Source organism: Stigmatopora argus, chromosome 21 (assembly GCF_051989625.1).
Source record: "Stigmatopora argus isolate UIUO_Sarg chromosome 21, RoL_Sarg_1.0, whole genome shotgun sequence".
Classification (NCBI taxonomy): domain Eukaryota; kingdom Metazoa; phylum Chordata; class Actinopteri; order Syngnathiformes; family Syngnathidae; genus Stigmatopora; species Stigmatopora argus.
In genome coordinates, this window is record NC_135407.1 from 6,582,481 (window position 1) to 6,594,729 (window position 12,249).

General features: G+C 42.3%; 3 protein-coding genes across 3 annotated transcripts; 1 reads left to right on the forward strand and 2 right to left on the reverse strand.

Moving 5' to 3' along the window:
• Positions 1-344: 344 nt before the first annotated feature.
• LOC144067498 (transcription factor E2F6-like) lies at positions 345-3,644 on the reverse strand. Its single transcript, XM_077591314.1, has 8 exons — positions 3,584-3,644; positions 3,421-3,481; positions 2,713-2,842; positions 2,184-2,259; positions 1,848-2,079; positions 1,547-1,680; positions 1,298-1,410; positions 345-1,091 (listed from the first exon to the last, which is right to left on the reverse strand). Exons 1-8 carry the CDS (start codon positions 3,642-3,644, stop codon positions 897-899), a joined length of 1,002 nt encoding a protein of 333 aa, XP_077447440.1. The 3' UTR covers positions 345-896.
• Positions 3,645-3,690: 46 nt separating this feature from the next.
• srfbp1 (serum response factor binding protein 1) lies at positions 3,691-7,292 on the reverse strand. Its single transcript, XM_077590507.1, has 6 exons — positions 7,200-7,292; positions 6,975-7,135; positions 6,481-6,582; positions 5,426-6,388; positions 4,307-5,253; positions 3,691-4,147 (listed from the first exon to the last, which is right to left on the reverse strand). Exons 3-6 carry the CDS (start codon positions 6,529-6,531, stop codon positions 3,994-3,996), a joined length of 2,115 nt encoding a protein of 704 aa, XP_077446633.1. The 5' UTR covers positions 6,532-6,582; positions 6,975-7,135; positions 7,200-7,292; the 3' UTR covers positions 3,691-3,993.
• On the forward strand, positions 7,106-12,224 carry maco1a (macoilin 1a). The gene is made up of 11 exons (XM_077590499.1): positions 7,106-7,360; positions 8,069-8,210; positions 8,300-8,426; positions 8,555-8,678; positions 8,772-8,950; positions 9,078-9,588; positions 9,694-9,852; positions 10,145-10,327; positions 10,392-10,512; positions 10,586-10,760; positions 10,823-12,224. The coding sequence occupies exons 1-11, from the start codon at positions 7,281-7,283 to the stop codon at positions 11,023-11,025; spliced, it is 2,004 nt and encodes a 667-aa protein (XP_077446625.1). The 5' UTR covers positions 7,106-7,280; the 3' UTR covers positions 11,026-12,224.
• The last annotated feature ends 25 nt before the right edge of the window (positions 12,225-12,249 follow it).

Genomic DNA, 12,249 nt, shown 5'->3' on the forward strand with positions numbered 1-12,249 from the left:
CCCAACTCAAGAAACAAAATCAAAGGTTGGTAGTGCAGTGAAAAACTGTTTACAGTACTTATATTTTAAAACCACTACGGATATGCTTTTTTTTTTTTAATTCCCAAACAGGTGGTACTACACTGCCACCCAGAGCACATACACGTGTGGAATTTATACAAGTGATAAATAAGGTTGTTTACCTGAGAAACCAAAAAGCAATAGAACAGCAGTTTTGTTAGATTTTTTTTAGCAAGCAGGTTTAATACAAATATTATAAAATTACTCCCTATAACATTGAGAATGGTGCATACTTTTCACATTTGAAACCAGTGATTAAAGCCACAAACGAGGTCACGCCGATGAATTATTTCAAGGCACATTTTATTTCAAAGTGTTGAATACAATAGAAATCTGACAGACAACAATAGCAGCCAAGGTAAAAACGAACATCTAACTCGGTGAAATGGGAAACCTTTCCACATTTGAACATTCGAGAATTCCCCTCAAAACGCATTTCCATGATGATTTTTGCTCACGTGGTTCCATTTAGTCATCAGGGTTTATTTGGGGGGTGTTATCAACAACACGTATGAAATATCCATAAAATGTCATGAAGCGAAATCAATGACTGATGTGAACATGTAGTTTGAAAAATTTAAAGCAGTAGAAATGGGATGCAAAACTTCTAAGATCTTCCAATAAAACCAAGGACCAGATCCAGTGTCATTCTTCGTGGGTCTTAGTAACAGTTTCCATGAAGGTCACATTTGCAGAGGCAAAAAAAATGGTCTTCCGTGCCATGATCCTCAGGGGTTGACTTGCCCAAGTTACATTCAAATAGGAAAGGAGTTTGGGAAAATGTAAGTGAGGTGTTTCAAAAAATTGAGAAACAGGCTCAGGGGGACAGTGACATCCTAAAAACAAGGTTCACTTTTAACGGGCATTTGCACAAGTGAGGTGTATATCGAGTCATTGGGAAGAGTGGTGGGCACGTGGCTGCCATTGGCATCGCCCACCGCACCATCTGTGACCTCCATTGGAAGAGGCTCATCAGAGCATATCAACACGTCAATTGGTCCTTTGGTGCTCTTGAGGTGGATTTGGAGGCTCTGAGGAAAGAAAGAGGCAAACGATAGCGTCCAAACGCAGACACCTCCTGAAGAATTTCTAATTCAGGGATTGGCCTCACATCTTGCCATGAATTTACACTTCAAATGACAAGATTCAGAGGCATTCTCCCACATGTGCCTCACTTTCATATGGAGGGAAGAAAAATAGATCACACCGCTGTAGAAATTGGGGTAGGAAAACTTACATCTTTGGGGTGTGGAATATTCATTGTGGTGTTTTCGGGGGCTTTGATCGCAAGCAGTGTTTGCTCTCTCAGAGCAGGAATGCTTTGAATATCCTCATAAGTCACATAAGCAAATGTAAACCATGTCAAGGATGACACGCCCACATGAAATGAGAATGACGTCATCCTAATGACGCAGGCTTTTACTTCAAAAGGATTTAAGGATCCTCAATGACTAAGATTTAAGCAAGCCAGGAATTTCAAAAGGATATCTGCTGCCGAGCACTTCTGCACACACATGAAAAAGCTCTTCAGTGCAGCTTTCAATCAGCATATCCAGCTTTTTCTCCTCTTCGGTGAGGTCAAGCATCATTTGATTCATATCTTCATTGAGACATTGACCCCTGGAAAGGAAAATATCAAAATGAAACATACATCTGAACTGGAAAGAGACACTTGATTCATAACATAAGTGCCATAAATTCATTTATCTAAGCATATTATGTCGCATGATGTTTTTTTAGCATCACAGGAGCCTAAAATTTGTTATTAAACCGACCCTTGTACTTACAACCACTGCACGTGACTTTTGTATTTCTTCTTGATTAATCTGATCCCCTCCAGGACGTTTGTGATATCATAGATGCGTCTCTTGGGGGTTTTGAGTTGGTGGCTCACAATATTCAAGTCCAAAATGCCATCTTTTGATTGCTGCAGCAACTTCAAAAATTCCCTCGTCAAGAAAACGAGCGACGTGTCAATTCGCTGTTTACGCCTGCTCGGCGGAGAATTTATATCCGGAGCTGGGTGGGGGGAAAAAGATCAGAATGAATCTTCACACATGAAATAGCATGCATTCTCTCATGATCAATAACTGTATTTGTTTGATAATTATTCTAAATCCTACTTTCTTCTCCAGTTGGACAGAATACGCCAGGCTCTCTGATGTTTGATGATTCACCATCATCGAGCCAGCCAGGTTGCTGTAAGAAATTCACACATTTACGTCAGATTGGGAACAAAATAGTCTTGTGTAATTAAAACCTAGAATATTTTACACATCTACTTCAGAATGCGAACTAAATATTCTGTTATAACTAAAAATCTAGGTCGTATAAAACATCCAAACTCTAACCCACATCGCTTCAAGGACTCAAATAAACGAGTGCGATGGGGAAAATATTATAAAACGTCGGGATGAAATAAAGTTTGTAATCTAATCTAATAATATGGACAACTATTTCTGTTGCCTAGCGACAGTGTGCTTTCTTAAGAAAGACAAAACTACTTTTACTACTTAGCTGTTGGCGTTGAAGAGGCGCACAATACGGATCGACTAAGAGCACTGAGATTGTACAATAACTAATTTTAATCCTTTAAAAAATATAACTTGTGCACGCTATATAGTAGTTCAAGTACTTTGTATTTTAACTTACCGTGACTGGCTCCTCAAAACTTTGATCCGACCATGCTTCGGGCTGTGGTTCTTGCTTGGACTTGTCAATCGCTTCGGATTCTTCTTCCGTTTTGCAGGAAAATTCAATTCCGGATGCCCCGTTTCCCAAACTTAGAAGTTGTTCGCATGGTTCAGTTTTAACCAACATTGCTACGGGTGTCCCGTCGCCCATGTAGCAAGTATTCGATTGTGGCTAACAACTCACGTGTGTCGATAGCACACAAGCAAACATCCCGTGATCATACCACAATGAGTTTCCACACGATCAATATATTTTATGTTCGCAACGCGACAGTATTATCATAACAATGATAATTGCAGACCATCGTATTAGCGTTTATGCGCAACTCGGTATTCGTGACAATAACCAATGTAGCAACTAGCTAGCTAGCTAGCGGATGTTGCATCGTGACGATGAACAGACCAATGAACGCCAAGATTCGAAATCATGTGACGTGAATTCACCAAAGTACAGTAATCATTTCTAATAAAAGTATCAAATACAAGTTGGGCTTGGTTGTTTTTCATAGGATGTAAAAGGCATTCACACGTGTACTTAATAAAGGGATTCAATAATATGTATAGAAATCATGATTGAAGAGCAAGTTGTTTAAAAAGATGGCTGTTATAGAGCCGCCCAATACAAAACCAGTATAAATAAAGTCTCAAAATAAATTAATTCACTCACAGTTTGCTGAAAACAGGGATCCTTGATGGCACTTTTCCAGTTTGTTTTCCGTGTCTCTTTCCTCAAACACACCCGAATCAAATGATCAAAACGTGGGCAGATCGATTAAGATTCTGCTAATTTGATTCAGGTGTGTTGGAAAAGGAAGATATGGAAAACGGACTGGATGAGTGCGTGCCCTTGAGGATCGGAGTTAGCAACGACTGCTTTAAACATATTATCATGCTGTATTCCTCACAGGAACATACAACTAGTCTGTACAAATGACAATAAGTTTATACCTCATTTTATTATACCATCTGCAGACTATTCTATTGCACTGCCAATCACTTTACATCACTTGCAGATAAATGAAAAGCAATATAATATTTGTAATGAATCATTTCTCACAGCCCAGTTCACAGTCCACTGTTTGGAATTCCTGCTTTTGTGGAAAGTCTTTGTATTCAGAACAATTTTAACACATGTCTCTTTTCACATAATACAATGCACAAATTTTCCATATGCAGTTACAAATGTTCACAAAAAAACGCATAGCATCCGGATTTAAAAATACATACGCTAACATGTAGCTCAATCATCATCATCAAACTTGATCTTCTTCCCTTGGAAGGGCAAAATTTGTCCTTGCTGCTCTTTTCTTTTCTTGCTGGCCTCCCACGATGGATGCAGGGCTTGCTGTGGTTCCGGATGAGAAAATCCGCCCGAACCCCCCCGGCCCTGTTGCCTTCTAACATCCCCCCGACCCTCCATCCTTCTAAAATCCCCCCGGCCCTGCTGCCTTCTAACATCCCCTCGACCCTCCATCCTTCTATCATCCCCCCGACCCTGCTGCCTTCTAACATCCCCCCGACCCTCCATCCTCCTATCATCCCCCCATCCCTGCTGCCTTCTAGCATCCCCCCAGTCACGTCCTCTAAATTTGGTGGCCCCTAAATCCGAACGTTTGTCTTCGGTCCTATCGTACCTGTGCCCCGGCGGTCTTCTCTCTCCGTTTTGGAATTTTCCGTGTTTTTGAAATTCCGCACGGCCTCTGCCAAATGGCTTTCCCCTTCCACCCGTCGATTTTTCTTGAGACAAAGAGCAGAAGAGACTGCGAAGTTTTGGTCCTCTCGCCTTTAACCGCGACTCCAACTCATCAAGTTCACTCTGAACGGCAGTCTTCGCTTTTGCTTCTGATCCCTGTTTTTTCTCTTCTCCTTTGTCGGTGTTTTTACTCTTCTTAAATTTGCTCACTTTACCCACAAAAAAGTCATTATCGCTCTCCTCCTGGGACGACTGCCTGTTGAATCGTTCCTCCGTACTGTCGTCAAAATACGATTTGTCCTCATCCGAGAGGTCTAAATCGCTTTCTTCATCCTGTTTTGGAACCTTTGGTTTATTTACCTGAGCCTTAGCCTGCTGTTTCTTCTTCACTTGTTCTTTGGGCGCATTCTTTTTGACTGACGCCGGTTTGAGACTTTTAATCTCAACTGCAGGAGCAACTTGAACAGATTCCATCTCGCTCTCGTCAGGTTGAGTAGGAACCGTTTCGTCATCAGTGGTCAATTCTTCAAAGCTCTTTTCTAACGTCTCTGTTTTTGGTGCCTCATGCGTCTTATCTTCCCATGAGTCCAGAGACTTTTTCCCTTTTTTCACCTTTTGTTTTCTTTGCTTCGCAGCCTTCCTCCTCTCGTCACAAAAGTCCTTGATGGTCGCATGGATTTTCTCAATCTTTTTCTTGAACTGCGGGTGGGAGGCGATGCGAGCTACGGCTCGATCCGACATGGTGGATTTGGGGTTCTGGCACACCTTGTTGAAGTCGAGGCTCGTCTGCAAGGCTGCCTTGGTGACCTGAGGATGAATCAAAACATGTCTTAAATTTTTGCACAGAAAAATGCTGTCAAACATGTACATTATATTCACTAGATTTATAGTGTTAAATAAAATGTGGAGTATATGATACGCCGCGGCCACAATTCTTTTGTTTATAAAGGCAAAGTGTTCTTTAGGGTTGAGTACATACAAGGTCAGGGTTTAGTCGTTTCATGGCTTGGATCTCCTCCAGTAGTCTGTTGCTCCTCCTCTGATTCTGCTCAATTTCCGACTCCTTGCCCTTTTTCTTTTTCAGCGCCGCAGTCTGACGAATGATTTTTCTGATGACCAGTGTCCTCACTCTCTTCACCTCTTTCCTCATACGGATCACCTCATCGTTTAAGTTTAGGACCCCATGCTCTTCTTCGGGTTCAACTTCGTCAGGCTTTTTCTCTGGTTGGTCTGCGAGCGGTTTTGTCTCCTCGTCCTTTTTATTTTCTTCATCATTAGAGTCCTCTGCTTTGATACCCGCCTCTGGGTCTCCACTAGTTTCTTCTTGCTCGCCAACTTCTACTTCACTTTCTGTTTCCACAGTCACATCTTGCTTTGCTTCTTCTTGGTCTCCCTCTACGTCTCCAATTGGTGTCTCGTCCCCAATTGGTGTCTCGTCCCCAATTGATGTCTCGTCCCCAATTGATGTCTCGTCCCCAATTGATGTCTCGTCCCCAATTGATGTCTCGTCCCCAATTGATGTCTCGTCCCCAATTGGTGTCTCGTCCCCAATTGGTGTCTCGTCTACAATTGGTGTCTCGTCTCCAATTGGTGTCTCGTCTCCAATTGGTGTCTCGTCTCCAATTGGTGTCTCGTCCCCAATTGGTGTCTCGTCCCCAATTGATGTCTCGTCTACAATTGGTGTCTCGTCTCCAATTCTTGTCTCGTCTCCAATTGGTGTCTCGTCCCCGATTGGTGTCTCGTTCGCGATTGATGTCTCGTCTACGATTGGTGTCTCGTCTACAATTGGTATCTCGTCTCCAATTGGTGTCTCGTCCCCAATTGGTGTCTCGTCCACAATTGGTGTCTCGTCCCCAATTGGTGTCTCTTCTCCAACGTGCTCATTTTCCTTTGTCCCAATATGCGGCTCGATTTCTTCCATGTTGCACACTGCAGTGGTCATCTAAAAAAAATTAATACATGTGATCATTTAACGCTCACCCACATATATCTAAAAAAAAAATAAACACCAATATAAATCCTCGATCAGCCTACCCTGCCGCCCCTAAAAAAACTTTCTCCAAGTTGAGATACTGATAAAAACATTCACGTCCTTTTTCTTCCGATGAAAATGTCCAACTGAATGTGAATTACATCCTTTAGGAAGCAAAAAGTACAATTAACAAGGCGATCGATTTCTATTTAAGTATAAATAATGGACTTTATTGACATGAAGTACTGTGATGCAAGACATGCTGATGTTATAATTTTGCAAATACTATGTATCTAAAGCACATTCTTGTTGAAATAATTCAAAGGATTACTGATATTTTGCGTTTACAATCAAACTGTTCTTTAAATTAGACACATTTTCTAAAAATCTACGTGATGTGCCAGAGCTCACAAACGTGGTGCTGGCAGCCTGGGCACGTTTTAGCACGCTAAATTGAACAAAGTTACTTGAATACGCGTCGGACTGTCGGCAAATTACCAATAACACACATCTCATGCAAATTTCGAAAAGGACGTAATCCTAACATTGTCCTTACTGTAAATAACAGGTCGATAAACTCTCAACGAGAAGCCAAAGCTGTCGACGCGTTGTGGGCCGCCATGTTGGACGTTCTTCAGGCTCTGATGTCGTCATGACGTCACGCGTCGCGACAGGGAACGCGGCGTGTCGTGAAAAGGGGAGGGGCCTCCCCATGCACTGTTATTATTTATTTCTTTGTTACATGTGTATATGACAATAACAACGGCGGCTAATTCAAGACCTGTGAATATTAGCGTGAGCGAATGACATTCCCGTGCCCCTCTTACCATACCGACACATCGGGAAAATCATCTGGGGGAGGATGAAGCGGCGCAATGCGGACTGCAGCAAACTCCGACGGCCGTTAAAACGGAACCGAATCACCGAGGGTATATATAGCAGGTACGGGGAAAAATGGGTAGGGGGACGATCTTGTATAACAATGGCGCCGCTGTCAATGTCGACATTGCTTTGCACGCCGTGGATCGTTTATTGCCTAACTCATCTTGTACATTTCCGTCCATTCTAAAATATCATTACGATTTATTATGTGGGGGTGTTATAACGTTGTATTGGATACCCGGCTAGCTCACATCGATCCGGATCTGCAATTAAATAAGGTTTGGCAAAAATCGCCTAGTGGCCGCTATGACGAATGTACACATATATACATAGTATTTTGGATCGATTGGTTCAAGGGAATTTTGTTGATGCAACGTCAAAAGCGAATGATTTCAGATGTAGAGTCGAAGATCCCAATATCCTTAAAGGACACGTCAAAAGAAATGCTTAAAAGAGATGGGTGTACATTTCTTATGAATGGAATAATCAACAATTTTATATGATCATTTTTGAGGACATTTATGGAATGTGTATTGGATCCTATCCTTGTCAATTGTTGGAACACTTTCCCCCAAAATCACTGACATAATTTTAGCTCAGTATTACTATCCTCCACACTTTCACAATTATACTTCCAGCATTATTAGCCTCTTTTTATTATCAATCATTTGCAACATTGCAATTATGCATTTTCTTTAATATGTACTTCTGCTCAACAAAAGATCGCTATAATCACAATCTACGTAATCTGTCTTTCTCTACCCGTAGTACATTCCTGTATCTGAAGTTCCTGTTCGTGTGGGTGCTGGTTCTTCTGGCTGACTTTGTGTTGGAGTTCAGGTTTGAGTATCTGTGGCCCTTCTGGCTTTTCCTTCGCAGTGTTTACGATTCCTACAGGTATCAGGGACTGGTAAGACTGCATCCTTTAAAAAATAAAGATTGAAATGACCATGCGATTTGTGGAATGATCAACTTTCCCCCCCTTATTTGTCGTTTCAGGCATTCTCATTGTTCTTCGTGTTTGTGGCCCTCACGTCAGACATTATCTGCCTCCTCTTCATCCCTGTCCAGTGGCTGTTCTTTGCTGCCAGCACCTATGTATGGGTCCAGTATGTGTGGCACACAGGTTAGCTGAAGGTTTTCTTTTTCCACATTGTTTTTGTGCAGAACACAGATGAATTTGGCATGAGGTTCTGACCTCAAAGCATTAAATGCGTGGGAGTAGATCAACTCACATTGATGTGTTCCACTCAGAGAGAGGAGTGTGTCTCCCCACTGTATCGCTGTGGATCCTCTTTGTGTACATCGAAGCTGCCGTCCGCTTCAAAGACCTGAAAAACTTTCATGTAGACCTGTGTCGACCTTTTGCAGCTCATTGGTAAGTCATGCAGTTTCCGTTTGCTTGATCTTAAAAGTAAACAAGCAGAAAGGGTAGTGTTCTTAATATTAGTCTTTTTTTGCATCCTGCTAGTATTGGCTACCCGGTGGTGACTCTGGGTTTTGGCTTCAAGAGCTATGTGAGCTATAAGATGCGGCTAAGGAAACAGAAAGAGGTGCAAAAGGAGAATGAGTTCTACATGGAACTGCTACAACAGGCTCTACCTCCGGAGCAACAGATGCTGCAGAGACAAGAGAGGGAGACAGAGGAGGGTGAGATGTGCATTGTAATGCAAGTCATGGAGTTTAGATTGAATTCAATTTAGATTTGACTTTACAGCGTACTTGTTAAGAGAGGCAATCGTAAACAAACTAAATAATCCGCCCCTTTTTTCTTCAGCAAAAGGGATTTCAGAAACCGAATCCCTGAACGCGTCTCAAAATGGGGCCCCTCCCAGCAAGAAGAGTACCCCAGTCCCATTACCAGAACTGGAGTACCGCGAAAAAGGGAAGGACAGTACTGCAAAGGAGCGTGAAGGCAAAAAGCAAAACACAGTTGGAATCAATAACAACAATATTATACACTCACTGGACTCCAAGTTACAGGAGAGTGAATATATTGAGAACTACGTCAGGGCGAAGAAGCTAAGCAACGACGTGGCAGGAGAGCATATGCACGGAGACAGCAACGCCCTGTCTTCCAAAGACGAAGTGACGGCAAGTGGGAAGAACTACAAAAATGTCTGCAACTCGTCGCCGCGGAATCACAGTTTCAGCAACGGCAGCCTCACGACGGGTTCATCGTCCAATAAGAACGATAAAAAACAGAAGGGGGCTACAAAAAGTCCGAAAGATCCACTGGAGAACTGCATTCCTAATAACCAGTTGGGGAAAACGGATGCTTTAGTACGGTAAGAAAAAAAATGGGTAAGACTACAAATGGAGTCTTAATTCAATTCCTAATACCTCTTTATTCATGTCAATTTGCATGCACTGTCTTCTGCGTGGGTGGAAAGGATGGAACAAGATGTGAAGCGTCTCAAGGCAGACCTGCAGGCCAACAGGCAGGTGGAGTCGGATTTGCGAAGTCAGCTGTCTTCTTTGAGCAGCCAAGACCGCAACCTCAGATCTGAACTGGGCCAGCTACAGCAGGACAATGAACTGCTCCAAAACAAGTGAGTAAAAAAAAACTTACAGTAAAAATATTCGGGGAAAGCAAAAAACTAAAAAAATCAAAGGTCTAACTTAATTATCGATAATAGCTTGTCTGGGGGTAATAAATGAATGATTGATATTAAATCACTGTTTTAGACAGAGGTGAAGGAGATCTTTAAACACTGTCCACATCTGGTAAAAATGTCCATACTTGACTGCGTGAGTGTTTTGAGATTCCTTTTGAATTTCAAAAACCAACAAAGCGCACATTTCTATGGGAACGGATGACCATGTTTCCATGGGCTGCCGCAGGCTCCACAGTTCCGTCCAGGCCAAGCAAAAGGATAAGCAGACAATTTCCCAGCTAGAGAAGAGGCTGAAAGCCGAGCAGGAGGCTCGCGTGTCAGCCGAAAAACAGCTGGCTGAAGAGAGGAAGCGGAAGAAGATGGAAGAGGCCACCGCCGCTCGAGCGGTGGCCTTGGCCGCGGCCACCAGGTACTCGTCACACCAAAAGTATCAACCGGACAAGCAAATAAGCATGTCCTGGATTTCCTTCCAGAGTGGAGTCCACTGATTCCCTTCGGAGTCGCATCCGAGAGCTGGAGACCGAGTGCAAAAAGCTTGGCATGGACACCAAGGTCAAAGAAGAACAGATTCGAGACCTGGAGGCCAAGTGCCAAGTAGGACCGAGCAGCATTTCGTCCTATTCATTTATTGTTAAACTGTTAACACGTGAATTTGAACCCCCCGCAGGAGCTGAGAAAGTACAAAGAAAACGAGAAGGACACCGAGGTGCTGATGTCTGCCTTGTCAGCCATGCAGGAGAAGACCCAGCACCTGGAGAACAGTCTCAGCGCCGAGACCAGGATCAAATTGGACCTCTTCTCCGCACTGGGCGACGCCAAGAGGCAGCTGGAGATTGCGCAAGGTAGGGATGCCCCTTATGTGGTGTTCTAGTGGTCATAGATGTTTGTGCGTCTTGGTACTCAGGTCAGATTCACCAGCGAGAGCAAGAAATAGCAGAGCTGAAGCAGAAGATAGCGGAAGTGATGGCCGTCATGCCCAGTCTTTCGTACTCGTCGGACAACGGCAACCTGAGCTCGGTCACCCCGCACTACTCCTCCAAGTTTATGGACAATAGTCCCTCCTCTCTGGACCCCAATGCCTCAGTCTATCAGCCTCTCAAAAAATAGCTGGACTGAACTGTCATTCCTTTTCTTAGATGGTTTATTTATTTATCTTAAAACTGATTCAGTTCTGGCCATACTGAGTTTACAAGCCTCTGACAGATTTTGCACTGAAAAACGACTCCTTACATATCGGCATTTCGAGGGATTTGTTTTCTTTTTAAGAGTTTTTTTGCAGTTGAACCGTTCAAGCAGTTCCATTGAAAGTTATCAGTGGGAAGGAGGAATAAATAGTGGTTGGCTAAATGAAGAACCGTTGTGTTTTGCTTTGCAAAAGTTGTCCTGAACGTACTTTTTAGTCACCTTGCAGGTTTAAACCTGTCATGTTTTAACTTCAAGTTGAGATATGCATGAATGTAAAAGTGTTCAAATTGACCCACTTGGGAAATTGATCATTTCAATGCTGTAGTTGTGAGCTCCAAGATTAATAATGGCTCTGCCAAACATTACCAATCTGTTTGCCGCAAATACAAAATTCCCACCTGTTAGGTCAAGTTGAGATGAATTTAATGATGTCTCTTTAACTGGTGGTTACGGGTGTTTTTATGTTTTTTAATTTGCAAATTTTACAGTGCCTTTCAATTCTGCAATTTCTCTAAAAGCATCAACTCTGTCGTACACAAAGGCATTTTTAATTCAGTGTTACCAGCTCAATCAAGAACTTTTTGTTTTTGCAAGTTGCAAATTACAATTATGACAGCCTAAAATTTGTTTTAGGGGGAAAATGACATTTTCATAGACAGTTTTGGTGTGCCAAACACCAACCAAACATTGTCTATTCACGCCGAAAAATGGCATCTTTGTTTACAGCAATGTACATTAACCTGAGGAATGTTGTTTTTTTAGTGCCAAGTGTTGCTGTGTGTCATCCATTTTTACTTCAATTGATGTAACATTTTTTAAAGGGTGCTGTTCCATTTTTTTGTGTCATTAAAACATCTAGATGGTGTTGTGTTTACCAGGGAAATTGTGATGAAGCAGCAGGTTGTGTTATTCATTATTTTATTTATTTGTAAACTTGATTATGAGGCAGTTTTTTTGGTATTCCTCATGTTTTGTTGACTTTGATCTATTTTCCAATCAGGATTTGGTGAATGTGAACTATTTTGACTATGCTATCATATGACCTTCCTGGAACACTTGTGGATAGTGCCGACTTAGTACATTTATTGTGGGGGGAAAAGATAAAAAAAATGTGCAAGTGATTTGTATTTTTTTCTTTTTCTTCTC